Source organism: Antennarius striatus, chromosome 4, assembly GCF_040054535.1.
Source record: "Antennarius striatus isolate MH-2024 chromosome 4, ASM4005453v1, whole genome shotgun sequence".
NCBI lineage: Eukaryota > Metazoa > Chordata > Actinopteri > Lophiiformes > Antennariidae > Antennarius > Antennarius striatus.
The window spans coordinates 15,350,315-15,370,813 of record NC_090779.1 but is presented as its reverse complement, the minus strand read 5'-3'; the positions used below and the strand labels follow the sequence as shown (position 1 = coordinate 15,370,813).

General features: G+C 40.7%; 1 protein-coding gene and 1 long non-coding RNA gene across 3 annotated transcripts; one reads left to right on the top strand and one right to left on the bottom strand.

Annotated features, from left to right (window-relative positions):
* Positions 1-44: 44 nt before the first annotated feature.
* Positions 45-17,723, bottom strand: si:dkeyp-19e1.3 (uncharacterized). The gene is made up of 14 exons (XM_068312405.1): positions 17,585-17,723; positions 7,799-7,872; positions 7,196-7,281; positions 6,966-7,005; positions 6,797-6,877; positions 6,445-6,552; positions 6,251-6,360; positions 4,884-4,932; positions 3,875-3,995; positions 3,348-3,442; positions 3,083-3,148; positions 2,825-2,924; positions 2,221-2,373; positions 45-2,123 (listed from the first exon to the last, which is right to left on the bottom strand). Exons 2-14 carry the CDS (start codon positions 7,862-7,864, stop codon positions 814-816), a joined length of 2,385 nt encoding a protein of 794 aa, XP_068168506.1. The 5' UTR covers positions 7,865-7,872; positions 17,585-17,723; the 3' UTR covers positions 45-813.
* LOC137593573 (uncharacterized) lies at positions 16,819-19,713 on the top strand. 2 transcript variants are annotated; one of them, XR_011035137.1, is made up of 3 exons: positions 16,819-17,121; positions 17,680-17,954; positions 18,705-19,713. It is a non-coding gene; the product is annotated as an uncharacterized lncRNA (long non-coding RNA). The 2 variants fall into 2 exon arrangements; XR_011035138.1 differs by lacking the exon at positions 16,819-17,121 and adding an exon at positions 17,163-17,564.
* The last annotated feature ends 786 nt before the right edge of the window (positions 19,714-20,499 follow it).

Genomic DNA, 20,499 nt, shown 5'->3' with positions numbered 1-20,499 from the left:
ACAGATTGAACACAAACTGAACTTGACAGCATCTTAAGGAATCTAAAAAGGTTAATATATTGTAAAGCAGCAAAATACCTGAAACAGCCCTTATGGGGTAAAAAGTTTCACCTGACTGGGCTTCATGCAAATGAACAAGTTTCAGAGATTACACAGGTCCCCCCATCCTTGGTGGTTACAACTTAATTGGATTCTATAAACAGTCTGTAGGAAAAATAATTTGGTGCAACCTGGTTTATTGGTCCTTTGTTATCAACTGGCCTAAAGATACAGATCTTGTTATAATTACAGTCACAGATTAACACACTATAAGATTTGAGCCCGCACAGATTGTACACTAAATGCACTGGCAGTGGTTGCTTTAGCAACAATGACCCTACTCAACAACCTCAAAAGCCCTTGCTAGTCTCAGTGTATAGCAACCAGATTAAGACACTTTGTTGGAACAATGATGAAGCAATGGTGAAAAAAACGGCTGGTGTTAAATCACCTTATTTCAATACAAATGTCTCACTACCATCTATCAAACAAAAACAAACAAACTGGAATGACACACTAACACAAGTAGATGAGTTGACACACTGCAAATCAGACTGCCACAGATTCCACAGAGACAGTTTACTGTCCTTGTAAAACGTGCCGAATATGAATTAAACAATCCCCTATCATCAACAAACACACAGCAAAACACACATAAAACACTGAATAGCTACTGGCCTTTCACCTTTTCCATGGCTTTGAAAATGAAAACTTTATCTCAGAGTCAGAATCGTACTGCCATGAGCTTTAACTCTTCACTGGTTTTAAGAAATTTCAGAAAGTCACTGACTTGGGAAGCTGCTGTCCACCTGGGGACATTATACAAAAGTTTGGGTTGGATCGGACCAATGGCACCCCTGCTGTTGAATGTCCTGAGAGCCTGGAATGGCCTGGAGGAGACCCCGTGTATAACAGTGGTGCTGGGAAAGCAGAATGGTCCCTGGGGCCCCTAGAGAAAGGCTTGGAGTAGCTGGGTGAGGTGGCCCTATGTGTTTCTGCACAGCTGGCAGCATAGCATTGGAAGGGAGCCTGTCTGTCAGCAAAAACAGGTGGAGGAGGGGAGGTGACTGAAGGGCAAACTACAAGAGATGGAGGTGAAGGGCGTAGAGCCGGGTCATTGTCTCTGCCAATGTTACGTCGAGTTTCACCATGCATGTTGGGAATTTCCTCAGGCGTGGAACCCAGTGGTCTCTCCAGATAGCGGTTGTCTTCATCAGCTTCAGAAAGGTTGTCGTACTGGGAGGTGTTGGAGGGCCGCCGGTCTCCAGGGTTCACCGGGACGTAGAGGGAGACCGGGAACTTGGACGGTTTTGGGAGAGGAAGTCTGGAAAAGCCAGAGGAGGATGTGGTGAAGCCACGGGGAGGGGAAGGCTTTGAGGAAGGACAATTTTTCTGTGTCAGGTCAAGAGACGTGGGTGGTTTTAAGCATGGTTTTGCAGATGGCTTTAGTGTGGCGTGTGGGGAGGATGAGCTGGGGGGAGGCGGGCAGCATAGGGTCTCTGGGCTAGTCTCCACTTGAGGTGATTCTGTATCCAAAGGTATTTGGTTGTTATCCTCAGGGTAAAATAAAGGTGGAGGTGGCAGTTCTGGAAGGTTCAAAATCTCTTCATTCTCCAAAGTAAGAACATCCAAAGCAGAGGGCTCATAGGGAGGGGGCCACTCCAAAGGCTGCTCTTCAGTTTCTGGGAGTCTAGACGAGCTGGCCTGTATTCCTACATCCCCGGCCTGACTTACTTCACGAACAGTCTCCTTCACATCGTGGCCCAAACGGACCTTCACACCATATTTATCTGCCTTTGGTGGTAATGGAGGTGCTCTACACGGCCTTACAGGAGAATGTGTACCCTGTGTGTGGATTAAAACTGGTTCCGGTGATGGCAAAATGACAGTCTTTGAGTCTTGAGCCCTCACAGAGGAAGTAGTCTGGTGTATGGTGATGCCATCTGATTGCTTGGCCTCTGTACTGCACTGGCTGTAGGGCTGTAGATTTATTTTTACTTCCAGAGGTGAATCTGGCTGCAAAGGTAGAAGAAGAACTGGTCTCTCTTGGCCCAGAGGTTTCTTTGGCAACTCCTCTGACTTGGCTAATGGAAAAAAGTGTGGATAGATAATTCAGTGACGAAAGAAAAATAAAAGATTTATGAGACAAAGAGGTGAATAAATAAAAGAACACATCTGCACCTGGTGGAGGTTGGTCCAGCTTTTTACTGCGAAGCTCAGACATTGCAGCCTGCAACTGTTCAACCACCACGTCATCAGGCAGGAAGAAAGAAACAGCCAGCTGCTCCTGCAGAAACTCTCTTAACTCCTCCAACTGAAGCTTCTGTATGCGCTCTATTGTTACACACACAACACAGGCACAAAAAAGAAGATAGTTAAACTCATAGCATGGGGAATGCAAATCCTTGAGATCACACATCACATAAACCATACATATAAATAATATATAAGACAGTGCCTCAATGCAGGCTCAACTTCACAGCACAAGGTAAAGAAATGATTGGAGGTGCTGTTTTGCAAGAATTCAACCAATGTGCTGAGGCTATGCACATACAGGCATCCAATAAAAAGTCAGCTTTTGATTCTTCTCCACAGCAACCGGCCACTTGCATTATGTAAGACATCCAGTTACGAAGCAGCTGAGCAAAGGGCACGTGTGATGTAATCTACCTAGTAACACTAACTAATAGCAACATCAGCCTTAGCTAGCAGCTGGATTTGAGTCTGAAGTCGGTTTGACTCATTCAACATCGCTGGAACATCGGTGCATTCGTCTCTTACTCACTCTTGTGCAACTTGAAGGTTGTGTAAGCCATTGCAGTTAGCATCTTTTCTCCTTCCAATATGTAGATGTCCCATAAACGCAGGGTGAGGGTGAATGGGGTCTGTTATGCAAGATACACAGCACCACAGTCAATCTGATTAAAAGTGATAAAAGCACTCCAGATGTGAGACTGTGTTTATGATAAAAGCATCAGAATGCACGGCAGAATACAGCTGATTTTTAGCGTGTCACAGTTCTTTGGGGAATTCAAATACTCACTCTGTCTATGAAGCACTGCAAAAACCATTTGGTGGTATAAATCCCTGATGTCATCTGCTCCTTGTCCTATGGAACATAAAATCATGAATAATGATGAGTAATAGTCTCAATGGGAAATCTCTTCCCATGATCTGGTTTCAATTATAAAGCTAGTAACAGTTCAACATAAATCAAATGATGAGGAATGACCCAAATGAATTAACCACAGTTCCACTAATGACCCCTCTTCTGTGTCCTTTTCCTGGACAGATAAGCTCTACCTTACCAGGTGTTTCTTCAGCTTTGGCAGCATCTTGGAGAGGATCAGTTCGTGGTGGGTTTGGAAACGCTGCAGCTTGGGAAATCCTGGAATGAAGAATCCTAGCAGGGTGAAAAAAAATTTAGCAAATCATGAATGATGTGTACTGATGGCAGATAAGTATTTACTAAAGTTGTATTCCTTTTGAAAGGAGTTGATCAAAGGCACTAAAAACAGACGGCAGGAATTTTTTTTAAAAGTGCTTTTACAGAAACAGTTGAGATTGTGGTTTAGTCTAATAATTAGGTCTGCAGCCTTGTATAGTAGAAGTATTACATAAAAATGTCTTGAAGACTTTGAAATAATTGAAAAAAGACCCTCTATAACCAACCTCCTTTTCCTAGCCCAAGAGGTTTGTTCAAGTCTTATACACACTCGATGATTTTTGTACACATTTGAAAACCTAAACGAGGCGTGTACAAGGTTATCAACTCGGACCACATTATTTGCCAACATTAATCGACTTGTGTTGTTCATTTCTGTCTCTTCCTCACCGTGCATGGCATGCTTGCAGTCGGTGAGGAGCTGAGACAGAGCCCAGAAGGCGTCTTCTTCATTCAGGTACATGAGCAACATGGCAGCTATCTGACTCATCCCCTGGCAGTAGCTCACCTCCTGTGGGCACAAAGAATAGACAAGTTCAATCAAACAGAATGGCCAAATGAGAGCAATTCTTCCCTATTTAAGTCCATACACAAAAAAACACCTGGAGCAACTAAACATCTGATGTGGTCTGAAAGCAGATTACAGAAGTGTGTGGTTATAGTGTGTACAAGTAGCTGTGGACGATGTGTAGACATAGCTATGATATTATAAACACTTTACCAAAGGATGTCCAAATATTTAAGATAGCCCAACATACATTCTCAGTAATCTATCTTTTGACTACATTCTGATGCAACCATTTCCAATGAAAACATTGCTTCTGTCAGGAATAGACACACAAAATCTGACACACACTCTTTTCCATATTAGTGCTGATATGTTGCACTTCTAGACATTAACTCTCAAAAACATCCTTTCAAGGAAATACAGTAAATATAATTGGGGCTATACTGAGGTTAAAATACACATTCTCCACATTCCTCTCTACTATCACATAGGAAAAATGACAAACACCCCCCCCCCTTCTCTCTTTCGCTCTCCTACTGACCCAGTTTCTTCTGAGCAGTGTGTGAGGAGGGGAAAGCGGAACAGCATATGCCCATTTCCTCTGGCTATGACACCTTTAACACGCAGGTACCAACCACAGAGACGTATCACAAGTACAGAGCTGGACTGTGTTTGCATGTAGTTAGATGTAATGTACTGCACTTGTGTCTGAGTGGTAATATTTTCTTTCCTAACAGACAGCATCAATTTATGGTTACTTAAAGGTCATACTGTATACCAATTAAACTATGTTCGTATGTCAAAATAGAGGCTATACTCAGATCCACTGACAACATCTTGGTACATACAGTACAAGTCATAGGTTTAATGACTTGTACATTTCATACTTACTGTGTTGTACACGGAGTATGCTGCTAGCACATGAAACAGCGCCTGCTGCCTAGAGAGGGAACAGAGGAACCACCAGTTAAAACTCAGATATGGTTCCTTAGCAACAATGAAGCAAACAGAGAGCATGTTCAGTCACAGACTATTAAGAAGTGAAAGTTCCCCAAGCCCACATGAGTAACAATTTCTCAACAAACCCATCCTGAAAATAATTCAGTCGACAAGCAAACAAATTCATAACATCTGCAAAGATTTGTGGGGGAGGCTGACAAAGCCCAGCAGCATTGGTGTCAGGAAATCTGTGTGGAAGGATAGTCTGTCCGTCTTCCACTGGTCATACAAAACACCTTAGCTTTGCTTTAGTATTTAGTGAAGCTCATGCTTGAAAAGATGTTCAACTTTTTAGTGCTGTAGACACTGTCAGAAAACAAAGAACTGGGCTGTAAAGTTTTTTTTGTGTATCTTTAGTGAAGCTTCTATAACCAAAGGGTTGAGTTGTGCAGTCTGATTACAGTCTGTGTATATGTGTGTAGAAATGTGTAGCAAGCGAAGCAGGCCATTAACAAATTGAATGCACACATGAGCAATGTCTTCCCCTCAGGCCTACATAGTAAATACATGCTTACAGACAGCGACAGAAACAGGAAAGAAACTTAAAATAGCTGTCAGTTTGCCTATGACACCAGGACAGGGAAGGAGTGGGCAGACAGGCAGGATGGAGCAGTGTTTTGGTTTGTTTAGAGGAAGTAAAATACAAAAGCCAAGAGGAGGGCCCTCACCCACAAGTGTTAAACTGACAGGAATGCCCCTCTCCTAATTTCAACTGGCTGTTCTCCTAATTGTTCTGTTTAGTAGATTAAGATTTGTATTTATTGGGTGTGTTTTCTCAGATCAGATGCACGTTTGATGTCAGTGAACATTCTGTATGAATGCAATTTCCTGTGGTGCTTTGTGCTCTGACAGGAAGGCTAATAAAACAGAGAGGAAACTGCCGTGTGTGTGTGTGCGTGTTTGTGTGTCTTTGTGTGTGTGTGTGCGTGCATGTGCCTCAAGGTTTAGGCCAGAGGTGACACCCTGTCAGAGACGAAGCAAAGATAACAAAAACAAGAACTTGGTCCACATCCGCATGACACAAAGGGACTTGAGACATTTGTTATGAAAGCTGATAAAATGTACTTTAAAGGTGAACGTTTTGAGGAGCCTTCATACGATCCAACAGGAGTGTTCATATTTAGAAACAAATTATTCATTGTTTGTAAGGTGGCTCATTTAAAGACGCAGTAATTATTTGAATTATGAGGCGCTGGTTCAGTGTAATTTGTAAACATTTACATGCTGCAGCTTTTTGCTGAGAGAAGCCAAGAACTTACTTGACACCAAAGCGATCCATGAACATGATGTGGTTCCTGAAAGTTCTGTTGACATCTAGGTCTATCTGTTTGATCTCTGCGGAGAACATACGAGCCTGCTGCTTCATTTTCTGGAGGACAGAAAGAGGACAAATATAACCTGAAGTTTCAAGACTGCCAATGTCCATATTTTAGAAGTCTCATCATTGCATTACCTCATATTTTCCTTTGTTCTCTTGTTTAACTTTCTCTATATCCAACAGCAAGGACCAGGCCTGCCCTCTGAGCTGCAGAGGGATGCCTTTATAAACACGCTTCACCAGCTGAAACATATGAAATAGAGATGTGTGAACAGATATAAACACACCAGAGAGAAGAGGAACATGGTCATATGTAGAAGCTGTTATATCATACAGCCTTGATGACTGCTTAGACCAGAGAAGGAAGGATAAAGGAATAACTTGTGGCTAAAAGGGGCCATGGAACAGATTATTACATAAAAGGAAATGATACATCACATGGTATGGAAAAACAAGTCTCCTGGAGCACCCTAACTCAATTTTGTACCTTTTCACAATTCTTGTACTTTGGCCAGTTCTTGACCATCTTCAGCCACTTTTCTACTCGCTCTATCTCATGCTGCTTTTGCTGAGGGGAGCAAAGACAGACATACATGTGGTCCACCGCGTATGTGAAAGGATAAAAATAGGTCAAAGTATGGACTAAAAGATGTTACCTTCTCTTCAAGCACACTGGGTGTTGGCAGCTCTTCCTCACTGGAGCAGAAATGAAAAAACCCACAAGACGTGTTAGAAACAGGGATATTGAAAGGAAAGAATGATCAGTGAAAAACTAATAATCATCCTTAATGTGAGAAACAAGGTAGGAGAAGAAATGAGGAAGAAACTGTCACCTAGGATTTCACTCATAACGAGGAAACTCATAACTTCAAATCGAGTGACTTACTGCAAGAAGCCGAAACGGTCGGTGACCTTATAAATGCTGTAGTCTGCATCCTCCCATGGGTCAATATTGATGCCCTCCTGCCTTCCCTGAAACACCCAAATACCACAGAGCACTTTTTAAGTAGGTTGTAGGCAAAATAAGAAACAAAAATCCATTGTTTTGTGTCTCCTTTTTCACTGTTCACACCTTTGTCTTGTTTTCTTGTCCCTAGCTTGAAAGAGTTTTAATCCTCAATTGTTAAGAACACGTGTGAAATTAGCAGTAGCTATGTGACCTGTTTTTCATTTTTAGGTCACATACTGCAGGCACCACTGAGGGCTTCCCTGTACAAAAAAGACCATTTAGTTTTTTGTATGTACTGTATGCTTAGCATTTCATTTTGGAAAATACTGAATAAAAGGACACTGCTTTGGAACCTGATATGTGGCAGTGGTTGAAATCTGTGCCAATGAAGAGCTAGTCAGAACTGGGTCACATCCAACTGACACATGACAATCTGAATAATTTAAAGCTATTTAAAACCTCCAGATATAATATTTTTGTTTGATATGAAAGGTCCAGAGTTGAGAGTGTCAAAGGTTATTCCTTTGCACACACACATACCTTGTCATATTTATTAATGATTTCAGCACGCTCCTCTGCTATCAGCGTGTCTATGTCCTTCTTCATGTCCAAATCTGGAAGGAGGCAGAGAACAATGACATTAACAATCATCAAGAATGGAATCAACCATTTCAGCGTCACTAAGTACTCACAAGCAAAAAATATTGGTGATTGGTTCTGAAAAAGCAAACCAGCAACTACTGTTGTGGTCAGAGCCTCGGTAGACAAAACAGAGATTACCAACTGTGTACCATCACCAGACAGTTAGAGAAAGGCCAGTGGGTCACAAGAGGCATGTATGAAATGTAAGGATGATAAACTGGGAATGTCACCCTCTAAAGAAGCAATAATGTGGAAAAAAAAGATCATCAGTGAAATCAGAATGGCAATGCTCCTGTGGCCTCCACCCGACATCTTTTCTCACCCATACCTGACCCCGTCGCCTCATTTGAGGCCTGCCTCTCACCATCCATTGGTTGATGTGATCTGGCAGCACACTCAGCTGTTAAGCAGTTGTCGAGGCTGAATCATTGCCAAAGAGAGGACAGCCTCCCCAGTCCCTGTCAGGTCAGCATCTGAGTGTGACGTTTGGATATGAACCATATTCCAGTTATGTCTCAAAGGCATGGTGAATGACAGGAAATGAAGTCAACAAAAAACAGTGGAAATACAATCCTTTGAGCAAACAAGACAAGAGATTTTTAGGGGCTGTCTACCAGAAAGCTAAATTTGTTAGATCGAACATTTAGGATTTAAAGTTTTTGTTTTTAGGGCAATTAATCAAAATGACACTTTCACTGACACTTGAAGCAAGTGTAGCCAGCTGAGGCCTCAGGCTTATTTATGTTGAGTTTGCCTACTTGCAACAGGTGTGAAAGCACCCTAACCCTAACCCTAACGCAAACACCCAGAAACGTTCCCCTACAGATCATGATGTGCCTCATGCAAAGTGGGACACAATTCAGTACAATCATCGAGACATATCACCTCAACTAATTATTCCAGAGAGCTGGGCACAATAACACGACAAGTTATGGATTACATCAGAGGTCATCAAACCGAAAGACACGGTTGTTTGTCATATGCCATACATATTTGTTCAGAAACTGCATAAGGTTTTTATAACATGATTGGTCTTTACTGATATTTCTGGAGGCAATATTTGCTGTGATACTTAGTCAGTTAAACACAAACTTACAACAAATCCAGCATCCAGTTGTCTGTTAAAGTAACTATGTCTCTTGTCTAACAGGTGTTCAGTGACCCTGAGCCACTGTACAAATACTGTTCTAGTACTTCCTTTTTACAAGCCCATTTATCTCAAATCCAACTATTTCTGTTTTGAGGCATCATTATTATTTCTGAACAACAGAGAGAGTTGTCTTTTAGGTAGATGACACAAACATGGTTTTAACATATTGGTTCCACCTCATACTTTACAGGAAGAATTAAAATGTCAAGATGTAGAGAAGAAACAACGGTGAGGCTGAAATTGAGCCTGAAGTTTTAGTATCTTACATTACTCATACGTAAATTTGTATAAATGTCTGTTTTGCCTCATCTTTAGGTCCCCTTTATTTACTTCATGGGTTGAGTCTCTGAGATGAGGTGAGGAAGGAAGGTAAACAAATGACTGCAAAGATGGAGGACTGAAAAGTGTGTGTTTAAAAAATCCTCTAACCAAGCAGAACATTTATACTGACAAAGCCTTAAATTATCCAGAAATTATGTTTGTAGTCAGCAGGAAAGATGTGAGTAATCCCACAAGGTGGTCACTTCACATTAACACTGAGATTTTGGTTGTGAGTCACCAGCAGAGCCGAGGCGCTCTTCATGGATCAGTGGAACTTAGTCAAAAACATTACATGTTGCTGTTGGTGCAAAGAGAATTGAGTCAGGAAAGCCCTTTTCAAGTGGTGACGAGAAAGGTGGCAAGATGTTGTGGGGATCTGGAGGAAAAAAAGGGAGTCAGCAGTAGAGATTAGGACAGCCATCATGCAAGCAGACTTGAACATAACACCTGGGGGAGCTGAAGCACAAAGACACAAGTATGGAAACAAATCTGCCATACGTCACTCAAAATGTGTGGGGAGTAAGGTAGGTGGTTGAAGGGGGTTGGGGATCTTAAGGCAGTGGGCTGCAGTGCCATGTAGTTAATGGTTGAAAAAACGCCTTCCTGTATGGCTAAAGTCTGACGACTTGATTGCTTACAGGATACAACACTTTGAGCCTGCAACCTATTTGACATCACTTCCTGTTTTGACAAAGCTGTAAATCTAGCTTGCCTGTAAATTCTCAGCACATTACTGAAACCAGCAACAGCTCGCAAAGCATTCTTAATCTTGCCTACTGAATGACACAGTTTTGATCAAAACTGCCTTTCAACATTTATCTCCAAAGCAACAATCATAACAGTTAATACATGTGTATCCTCAAATGTCACAGATAAATGTACTGGGACATGTAACTTTCTGGGGGTAAAGCTGTAATCCTGACACTTGGGAATAAGAAAAATGCTATTTTTCCTGTCTGAAATGTGATTTTTTAATAAACTTTTCATTACATTTTGCCAGCTCCTAGAGTTCCTACTCTTGTGAACTCAACTCTGGAAGCAGGTCAAAACACTGATGATACTTCATTCAAATGGGTTTGCTAAACTGACTTTAATATTCATATTTCATTCAATATGTTTTTCCCCCAACTTCACTGAGATGATCAAGCACAAGTACTCTCTTCCAAAACTGTTTAATCTGACTAGCAGTCAGAAGATTATACAAGAGCAAGTTTAAGATTAGAAAAAATCTGGCAAACGACCCGGAACTGGGTTAGGTGAGGGGTGTGTATTTAGTGCGTAGGTATGTAATGTGTGTGCATTTTTAAGTGGGACTACTTCAGGGAGTGGAAAATAGCTGACAACTAAGACAGTAAATAGCTCCACTGAAGCTACAGAGGTGGGGACTTCCTGTCATGCTTGCTGTTTTTAATCATACTTACAAACATTGCATCGAAGCCCCAAAGGGCAGATTTATCAAATTCTCAAGTCAAGTTTGTTCTAGACCAGTGGTTCTTAACCTTGTTGGAGGTGCCGAACCCTGCCGGGGTCATATGCTCACTCACCGAACCGTTCTTTAGTAAAAAAAAGTTTTTTGTTTTTTTTAAAATTTAAGACATAAGTGTATGTTTTACTGGTGTATTTAATGAATTGTGCATTAATGTCACCTTTTTCAAAGAACAAAACCAAGACAGTGCATGAACTCACATGAAATGACCTACCTGCAAATCAGTGTGACTTCTGCTGTTATTGAGAGACCATTTCAGATATGTGTGGCTTCACCTTGGCAAGTACTACTCTTATGTCATTTTCACAGGAAAAGTCTGTTACTTTTATTTTCCATGCAGCTTAAAAGAGTGTTCCTTTATTTTTGCCAGTGCGAGACTAGAGTTGCTCAACTTGACATTGCAAATCATGCAGAACGCTGACTCCCATCACGTTCCGTTATACAGTACATGTAAATTCACGTTGCACATATTCGTCCGACCACTTTCTTTTTTTGCTCAACAGTTACTCTGAATTAAAACATTAAGAAAGAAATCAGATAACGTGCCATCATGACAGGCATAAATCGACTACTGAGTGCGCAAAATCCTATGTAGCACAGGCAGGCTAATCGACGTAGCGTGATCACCTGCAGCCAGTGATGGCTAAGGGGGGTGTGTCATCACAAATTGACACGATGTGTAAAACGTACACAGCGATTCGCGTGTGTCTTGACCTCCGTCTCCGCCGAACCCCTGAGACCGACTCACTGAACCCCTTGGGTTCAATCGAACCCAGGTTAAGAACCACTGTTCTACACAGTCTGTCTGGCACTAAAACCCTCTATGAACACGGCTAATAGTGCAACAAAAGAGAAGTTGATATTTTGTTCCCTTTGCCACTGAATGATGACTCCATTGTTGTGTGGTCAGCAAAAGGGCACTGGTTCTGAAATTATACAGCTCCAGTTCTGCACTAAGTCAACCTGGTTAACCTCACAAATTCATCTCTGTCATGTGTCGTTGTCATGTTTTATGAACCAGCTCTCCCACACATGCTGAGATTACCTCATTCAAAGTATTGTAATCGCCACACTCTATACTATCTTATTTTAATTTTTCCCAAAGAAAACAACCGATAATCTGCAGGACATGTTTATTACCTGTTTCTCATTTGTGGAGTTCAGTATACGCATTAATTTTTCGGACATGCTAATATAACAGACGTCACACCTTCATCACATTTACATCAACAACAACATCCAAAAAAAACCCCATCTGAATAACATCTAAATTTTAAATGTAACTGCATGGACTTAGGCTGTCTACTGGATCTTTTCGGAAGAGATCTAGCTTCACCACTTTTGTAACAATGGTGGGTTTTAGTTTTTAGGTTTTTTTTACATCTTGTCAATAGCATAATGATATGTGAACATTTCAGGAGGGTAACATTACAGTGTATGATTTTGTTTAAATGACATATATTTAGATTGTACTACACTATTGTGCAAGAACCCAACCAGGGACTGGAGTAAAGAATTAGCACTAACTATAAACACTGTATGCATCTAATCAGCTGCAAGCTTATAACTACAGTATGTTTGACTGCATTGTCCCTGTCAAAAAAGTAAAAATAAATAGATAGCTAGATAGTAAAATAGCATAGCTAGATAGATTGATAGATTGATTGGTCGATGGATAGACGGATGGATAAATAAATAAATAAATGCAGTCATTATGACTACATTTCATAATGATCAAACTTCAAATAATGTTTTGCAGTGCTACACTATATGATTACCCCTTTGTTTATTCATTTGCTTAACATCAAGGCTCACTATGCTTGTGGAGAACAAGCACATAATTCCAATATAGACAGGAAGGAGGCTAACAAGGGACCACATGGCTCCAATTTCCACATGAAGAAGTCGGAAGAAGTCCCAGATGGTTTCAGAGCTCCATTTTTTTCCAGACACACAATGAGCACATATTAGTATGGGCATATCCTAAGTAAGAAAAAAAATAGCAAAAGTAGAGAAAGAAATGTGGTTTGTTTTTAAGAGGTTGCTTAGATTTGCAGCAGAAAAAGAGATAACAGTAGAGACTTTCTTGTTCCACTGTGTAGATGGGAGGAAGTGTCACTGCAAAGTTCACATAGCCCTGCCACAAACTGCAGTCATGTGAAACCCTCGGTAGATGTTCTCAAAAGCAGTGCTGTATTTGGCTGGACAAAATAAAGCCAAGTTCTAATAAAACAGGAATGATAAGAATATAACTGAATTCATCCCAGAGGAAATCCAAGAAGGCTGGTGCAAGATGTTCAGCAATCTGTCTTTAGATGAACGAATGGTGATCAAATGGAACTTCAGACATACAGTACAGCTGCTAAAACTGGACTATGGCATACGTTATTGAGTGGTTCCATATGAGTGCATAACACACTATGATGAGAAAGTGGAATTAAAAAAAACATGCTGCAATGTTTCATGATAGGTTTAATAAACAACCTCCTACCAATAACAACCAATTACCTATAAAGTGGCAAATTCCCACACTAATATTCTCACCATCCAGCCATACAAGAATACAGATGTCAAATGGTAAGATACCCTTGCTAGTATAATGTGTCTTGCAGATGTGGAGGTGCATGGACAATGGACAATTGTTTAACTCTTCCCCAGTGGTTCCTCTCAGACCTTGCATATTGACTCACTGATAAATTTAATCTACTCTTGATTCTATTCTTGATGATGGTTGAAGTGACCACTGAGGAAATCAATTTGAAAACAGTGGGATGAATCAACCCAAATTTAGATAATTAGTAAAAAAGAGTTTTTTGCTGTTTGTCTCCCCTTGATTCTTTTCTACTGCTAAAGTGACACAGAGTTTGTTCGACCAGGAGGCGAAGCATCCAGAGATCAGGGACAGGGGGAAAAGCACGAGGCTTAGAATAGCTTGTTGTCCCCAAGAGGGGATTTCTGTCCTGCTTCATTCTCAATTTCTACCGTCTCCCCTGTCACTCTGCCTTATTGTTTTTCCACAGTCATGCAGACCAAACGTAGAGTCACAACTCACCATATAATAATTTTAACAAAGAAAAAAAAAAGTCTGGGAAAGAGGGCACACAACTTCCCTAACCTTAACCCAGCATCTGGCCCATTGTGGGAACTGTCTCTGGTCCTTGCTGCTGCCTTCTTGTTACCAGGAGGAGGAAGAGAAGGAAGAGGAGGACCAGGAGGAGAAGGACGAGGACGAGGAGATCGAGTGGCCAAAGCCAGTCTCAGAAGCTGGAATACCAGGCCAGATATTACAGACAGATATTTCCTAAAGTGGTGGCATTTTTTGAGGGATGATATGAGGAAGACAGAAATGTCATGGGAATAGTCTTCATAGACACTAAACCACATGACCTTGGTCAGAAAGCCACTTTCTCATAAATGAATCTTCTTCCTAGTAAGAGGACAAGAAGTTATCAATCTTGCAGTGAAGCTCTCATTTTGGAACGTAAAGAACTAAAAATACACCTTAACTTGCATCAAATGAACTTCAGCTGCAGCAAAACAGACATCTCAGAAACGTGATTTTCATCTCAATGCTTCGTATGTCGTACCATTATTATAAATGTGTTGTATGTGGTCTGTGATGATTTGTGTACCAACATTGTGTGCAGGTTGTTCATTTCAAACAAAAAAAGAAAAACACTGCATAAAAATTTTGCTTTGTTAACAGTAAAATAGGGATTGACAACTGATTTTATCGAGACACCACCAAAAGGGGAATAAGTGTGAACCCAGTCTGTTAATGTGAAAGAGTCAGTGTATACACCTATGGCGATTAGGTCATCAACATTTTTATGCCCAAATTGTGTTTACAAGCACAGCAATAAGGAGCAGACGTTCACGGGGGGGGGGGGAATATTAATTATACCCTAACTTAGAACCAGTATGGGAATGTATGTCTTGTAGAGTAAGAATGGAAAAAACACAAATCTGAAGTGGTATCCAAAAGAAAACAAACTAGAGACAATCATAGAGGGGAAATTCCAAGATGGCTCAATTTAGCCCTTATAGAAATGCCAAACAACTCTTTGGGCTACTATCCCATAGAGCTATCACTCATCCTTTAACTGGGGGAGTTATTTTAAGCCTACAATCTCAGTACAAGCTTGACCTCAATTTTACCAACAAGAGAGTGAGGGGAATAGGCTTGGCTAATTCGAACAAGTTCAATCCATGGAAGTTTCAATATGGTTTCTAGCAGAGGCTGAATGTAATGGATGCACTGCATTGATCTGATTATCACTGTCGAATATTGAGAGCAGTGTTTATCTTTATTATACCAGTTTATCAAGGATTGTTAATCTATCAATTCTTTTCCAATCTATTAGGAAAATTCATTTCCAAAATTCCGAGGTGAAATCTTCTATTGCTTTATTCTGTCCAGCAGTCCAAAGGCATCCATTTACAATTATACAAAACATGACAAAACTAGTAATTGATTTTATATATCTAACAAAAGGGCTTCCAAACATTCTATAAATCTTGTGCATGAAGATACTAATAGTAACTATCATCACTGTGACACCATGGATAATGAGTATCAGATCAAAAACATTTGCAATGTCATTTTTCTACTTGACGTTTGTATACTGTTTCTGTGAGTTCCACTAACCATCTGCCCCACACGCAGGTTTGTTTAGATGGAAAGTTGAAATAGCACATACGTGTGAGTGTGGCCATAGTCCTGCAACAGAATTTCTGGGATTATCTTTCATGTGAGAAAAGCTAAGAACCTTGTGGCAAAATAAACTATGTGGTCATGCACAAGATTTCTAGACAACTGACAAGACGTGTCAGTAGTCACACAGTAGGGCCAAAGCACTGTCCTTTTAATGTTTGACAAAAGGCTTCATTATTTGTGACACTGGGCTTTGACGCCCATCATAAAGACACTATTCAGACTGACAAAAAGCTTATTGATGCTTCTTCCCTGAAATAATATCCACTAGAGATTATGCATGGCTGTAAAATGAGACATTCATTGATGATAAAACTATGTGTAGGTACAGTATGTACGTATGATGGCATACACTGCAGAATGTGTGAACCTAAGAAATATTATCCTTTTTTGCAGTTTTTTAAAAACTTTTCAAGTGCTGCTGTAAAACTATCATTCAGGCAATTTGTGGGCACGTACACATCGTCTGGTCTCACATTTTCTGCCTCACATGTGGCATAAATTTTACTGGCATCTGTGATGGCAGCCACTTTTTTGTTCAAGAAGAGAGAGGTTTTTTTTTGACTATGCAATGAATAAATCAACAGAAATTCAGTATGAGAGAGACAAGAAAAAACGCAGCGAGCCAGATGGAATGGCTCTTGCCTGTCACTCATCACACCTTCAAATGAGGGGCTTCCTATTCAAACCACAAGCTCTGTGTCACATACCACATATGCTGCACTCACAATACCACATGACAAAAACAAAGGTCTATCAAATGCTACATGCTTGAGGACACATATAGGTGTATGTGATGACAATCTATGGACTGTAGACTCTTGTGACGTCATCAGATCCTAAACAACTGTGAGAATACAACTGCAAATATGCCAATTGAAAGTATGTTTGAGCACAAACACAAAAACTCATGCATAAAAGTTCCATCTGACCCCTTATATTTCCTCTGCATCCACTGCAAACAATGCTGTAGGCCTATAATTAAAAACATACATTCGAACTGCAGAAAAGAGTTAATGGAGATTGTACAACGTGCACATCGACTAAAGTGAAAACAAAAACACAACAAGTGGGGCAAAAATAACACGAAAACAGCAACAACCAGACATCTGGCAGAGGTTGAGAGCTAAATCCTGCAGTTCATTCACTCAGACTGTCTGCAGCCTTCCCCCCACCCCGTAGACTAGTTTTAAGGCAGTAGGACGCCCACCTAACCTTCCTAAGGGGCCCATTCACGACATGACATGGCATACAGACCACTCCACTGGCCTACTTCTGGACGATGGAGCATTGGTGACTTGTTCAATGGGCTGAAATCCGGCATTCTCCAATGATTATACACTGAAATGCAAAGCCTCATCCACCCCAAAGAGCACTTCTTGTTTTTTAGACGTCTTTTTTTTCCTTACATCAAGCCTCATGTACATATTAATTAAAATCTGAAGCTGTATGTCAAGACTGACACAAAATGAGAATCGTCTTCAATGTTAGACATCGCAACCAAAAAAGGAAATGCATAGTGTGTTGGAGTGGATGACAAGAGAATTCCGGTGAGGGGGACAGATGTACTCTAGACATGGTTCTAGCATTTAGGGTGGGGGGTTGAAGTCCAAGTTACTGCTGGAAAGCCTGAGATTCCTAAAGCAAAATCAGGCACCCCCATGAGAAGCGCTCATTCACTGGTGTTACAATGTCACCACATTATTCTTTTTTCGCGTTTACTTTTACAGTAAATCCCATCTGTTCCCAGTGACCGAAGCAGCACAGACGATGTATTTCTGTAAAACCGTATAACGGTTTTAGGAGCCCTTAAGAATTAGTGCAAAGAACGTTAATTGTCTTGAATTGGATAAGGCAAACTGAAAAACAAAGACCAGATAAAGACACAAACGATTTGTTCCTAATGGCTACCCACACACCAGCGCTCCAAAAACCTTTAGATATACAGAACGAGGGGCATCAGACGGTTGACGAACGTGACGTTAGGAGTGAAGTATGGTCGCCGCTGCTTACCTTTTGGGGCAACTTCCCTTCCGCTGCGCTGTGCCTACAAGTAAAAGCTGAATCCACAATTCTCATTCTCTCTTTTTCTCTCCTTCGCTGTCCAGGAGCGCCGTCAAGCCAACACTGTCACTGTGCCGGAGAACTGCGCCCGACTGTCGACTAGCTTCGCTGACATCGTTGCTCGTAAAATGGGCTCACCCCCCCCCCCCCCCGCCTCGCGCCCAGCTCCACATGTCTCGAGCCAGCAGCAGCTGTCTGGCAGCGGGACGACAGTGACAGCGGCAGGCTCGCGCTCGAGCAGACAACAGCCGCGCGCTTCACACTGGATGAGTTTCATTGTGATCCTCGTTTTGATTTGCAAGGCCTGACCTACGAGACGGTAAGGTGGTGCTGTTTTGTTCTTTTTTATTTACCTTAAGACTTTTAAGTTTGAACAATTAAATAAACAACGTTTGACAATTAAGGGGTTCCATTTCATATTAATGGAGCCCTCGGTTGAAACTACGGTTTTGCTAGCTGGTTGTACAAATCATCCTACATAATGTAATGGCTTCTAGCTTCCGTGATTAGCACGAACGTGATGAAAGTTTGCTGGAGCTTAATTCTTTTATTTTACTTCGATTAAATAATGTGCTGACAACTTTTTGGATTGATGTAAATGTTTGCAAGTACATACGTAAGTGATTAGGTGAATAAGGACTGACTGCAATTGTCTTGTTGCGCCCTCTGTTGGTTAAACACTGGAACTACAGGGAACTGTGGCTATAAATTGTAAGGAATGTTTTACATAGTCTCCTTAATGTTTAGTTGTTACTGGCATTTCAGTTATTTTCTAAAATGAATTGGGGATAACTCAAGTATGTCTTTGGTATAAGTTATTACTTAAAAAATGAATTGAGCTTCACAAACAATTGCATATTACAGTCGTACTAAATGCTATATTTTTATATAAAAATAGTCTGGTTCTCTACACTAATGTGGCCTGTTAACATCCCACTGTGTTGTAGGGATTTTGACTAAATGCAATGGAGTGGACAAGTGTAGAGAGCGCTGAATTATTAAAAAATAGACAAGATTCTGTTGTGAAATCACTGCATTGAAAACAGAGATGATTCTGTTGTGACAACAGGGGTGGCGGAAGAGCAGATGTCTTGTAGACAGATCGCCCCAGCCATCGGTGGATCGAATCCCGCTCCCACCAGGATATCACCGGACCACTGCCGAGGCGCCCTTGAGCAAGGCACCATCTCCCGTACAAGCTGCTCAATTGGGGCGCGTTCCAAAAGCCGCTGCCCGTCACTCTGCCTCCCAATGTGTGTAGTTTGATGTATTAACTGCATGCTTACAGGCCCCCATTGTGTGCTGTGTTCAGGGGGCCTGTATACGGTTAAAACTAACACAAAAATGTATATACTGTACCTGAGTGACTATGTAATTTCCCCTTGCGGGATTAATAAAGTATACTTCTTCTTCTTCAACTCTGGATGAGCTCAGGAAGACTTCAAAAAGCCTGTCTGTAAACACAATTTACATATGATACATACAGGTTTTGGAGCAATAAGTATGTCATTCTCAAAAGAACAGGTGATTCAACACAGTGGTAAAATTTCTGCATCACAATGATTTCGAAATCATTGCAGATTATTTTCTTTACATTTTACACAGCATCCCACCTTTTTTGAAAATTGGGTTTTATTAAAAGCCCCTGAGAGTGTGCATGACTTTCTGTCAAGATTGACAGAGAATTAGTGGCCAATGGTGGCCGAGTGAACTAGAGAAGGAGTAAGATCAAAAATAAATATTTGAGTGAATAAAACTGAAATAATATTTTATAATTACTGTTTTGCAAATGCACAAATAAATGCACAATTAAAATAAACCCATACCTTCACAGTATTGTGGATTCTCGATGAATGGAGCCAGTTTGCTTTCCCTAGCTGCATTCTTTTTGTGTGACAGACAACCAGCAGTTCATTATAAATTCGGAACTAACAAAGACCAGAGGAGACACAGACACCAATATGATGTAATCAAAGGTGTTTGTGATCTGGTCAAAGAATAAGATAGCAATCCATCTTGCATCATAATTTTAATCTGTGATCTGAATTTTAGTATTTTTTATTGTCAATTTTTAATTGCCCCAAGGTCCACAGAAAGAACAGAAATAACTGACAATTTTCTCCATTTGCACCACTGTAACAATGTTTTACATTAAATATGTTTTTATCATTGTTATTGAAAATTATCTCGTGCCAACTCAATGTATTTTCCACACACAAGAGGAAAATCAAATAACAGTAGCTTAACAAATTAGCAATTAGGTGAATATGAAATGATTTCGACCAATGAGAATCTTTGTAGCTTTTCACTTCACAAATTCACAGCAAACACACCAGAAGGAATAAAAGTGGAAAGCAGTGCAGAAGTTGACAGAACTTGCTGCAGAGAAGAGGAAGTTGTTAAACTGGATGTGACGATTTCAACTGTAACCCACAGCTGGAAAACAGTTGCTGAACTGAAGAGAGATATCATCTTCTCAGAGGCGTTTTTATGAGACCTTGTTATGGGTGCAGAATAACAGTGATTGAATATATTTTCAACATAGTCATAGTCACCTTTATTATCAAATGTACCATATATGCACGACATTCAGCACAGATAAAATTGCAGTCCCCTCAGACCCCCAGAGTAAGTTCATCATTTATTTTGGCTTATTTTAAACCAAAATAAATGGTTTCAAATAATTTTCCCCTCTAAAATCGGTTATTAATTACTGAAAAGCTCTCAGCCTCACGTTCTTCAGCTTGAACCCCCATTATAGGTTCAACAGTAGTAGGTCAGCTCAAAAAATATTTTCCTCCTGCAATCTTTTTTCTTTACATTTCAGATCTTTCGACAAAATTGACTAGTTTGTGTGACACGAC

Coding starts and splice junctions, on each gene's coding strand:
- si:dkeyp-19e1.3 (XM_068312405.1), bottom strand. CDS start 7,864: ATGAAGAAGGACATAGACACGCTGATAGCAGAGGAGCGTGCTGAAATC. Junction 4,933..6,250: donor ATGGATCGCTTTGGTGTCAA/GTAAGTTCTTGG, acceptor TTCCCTCTCTAG/GCAGCAGGCGCTGTTTCATG. Junction 3,149..3,347: donor CAAAGCTGAAGAAACACCTG/GTAAGGTAGAGC, acceptor TATGTTCCATAG/GACAAGGAGCAGATGACATC.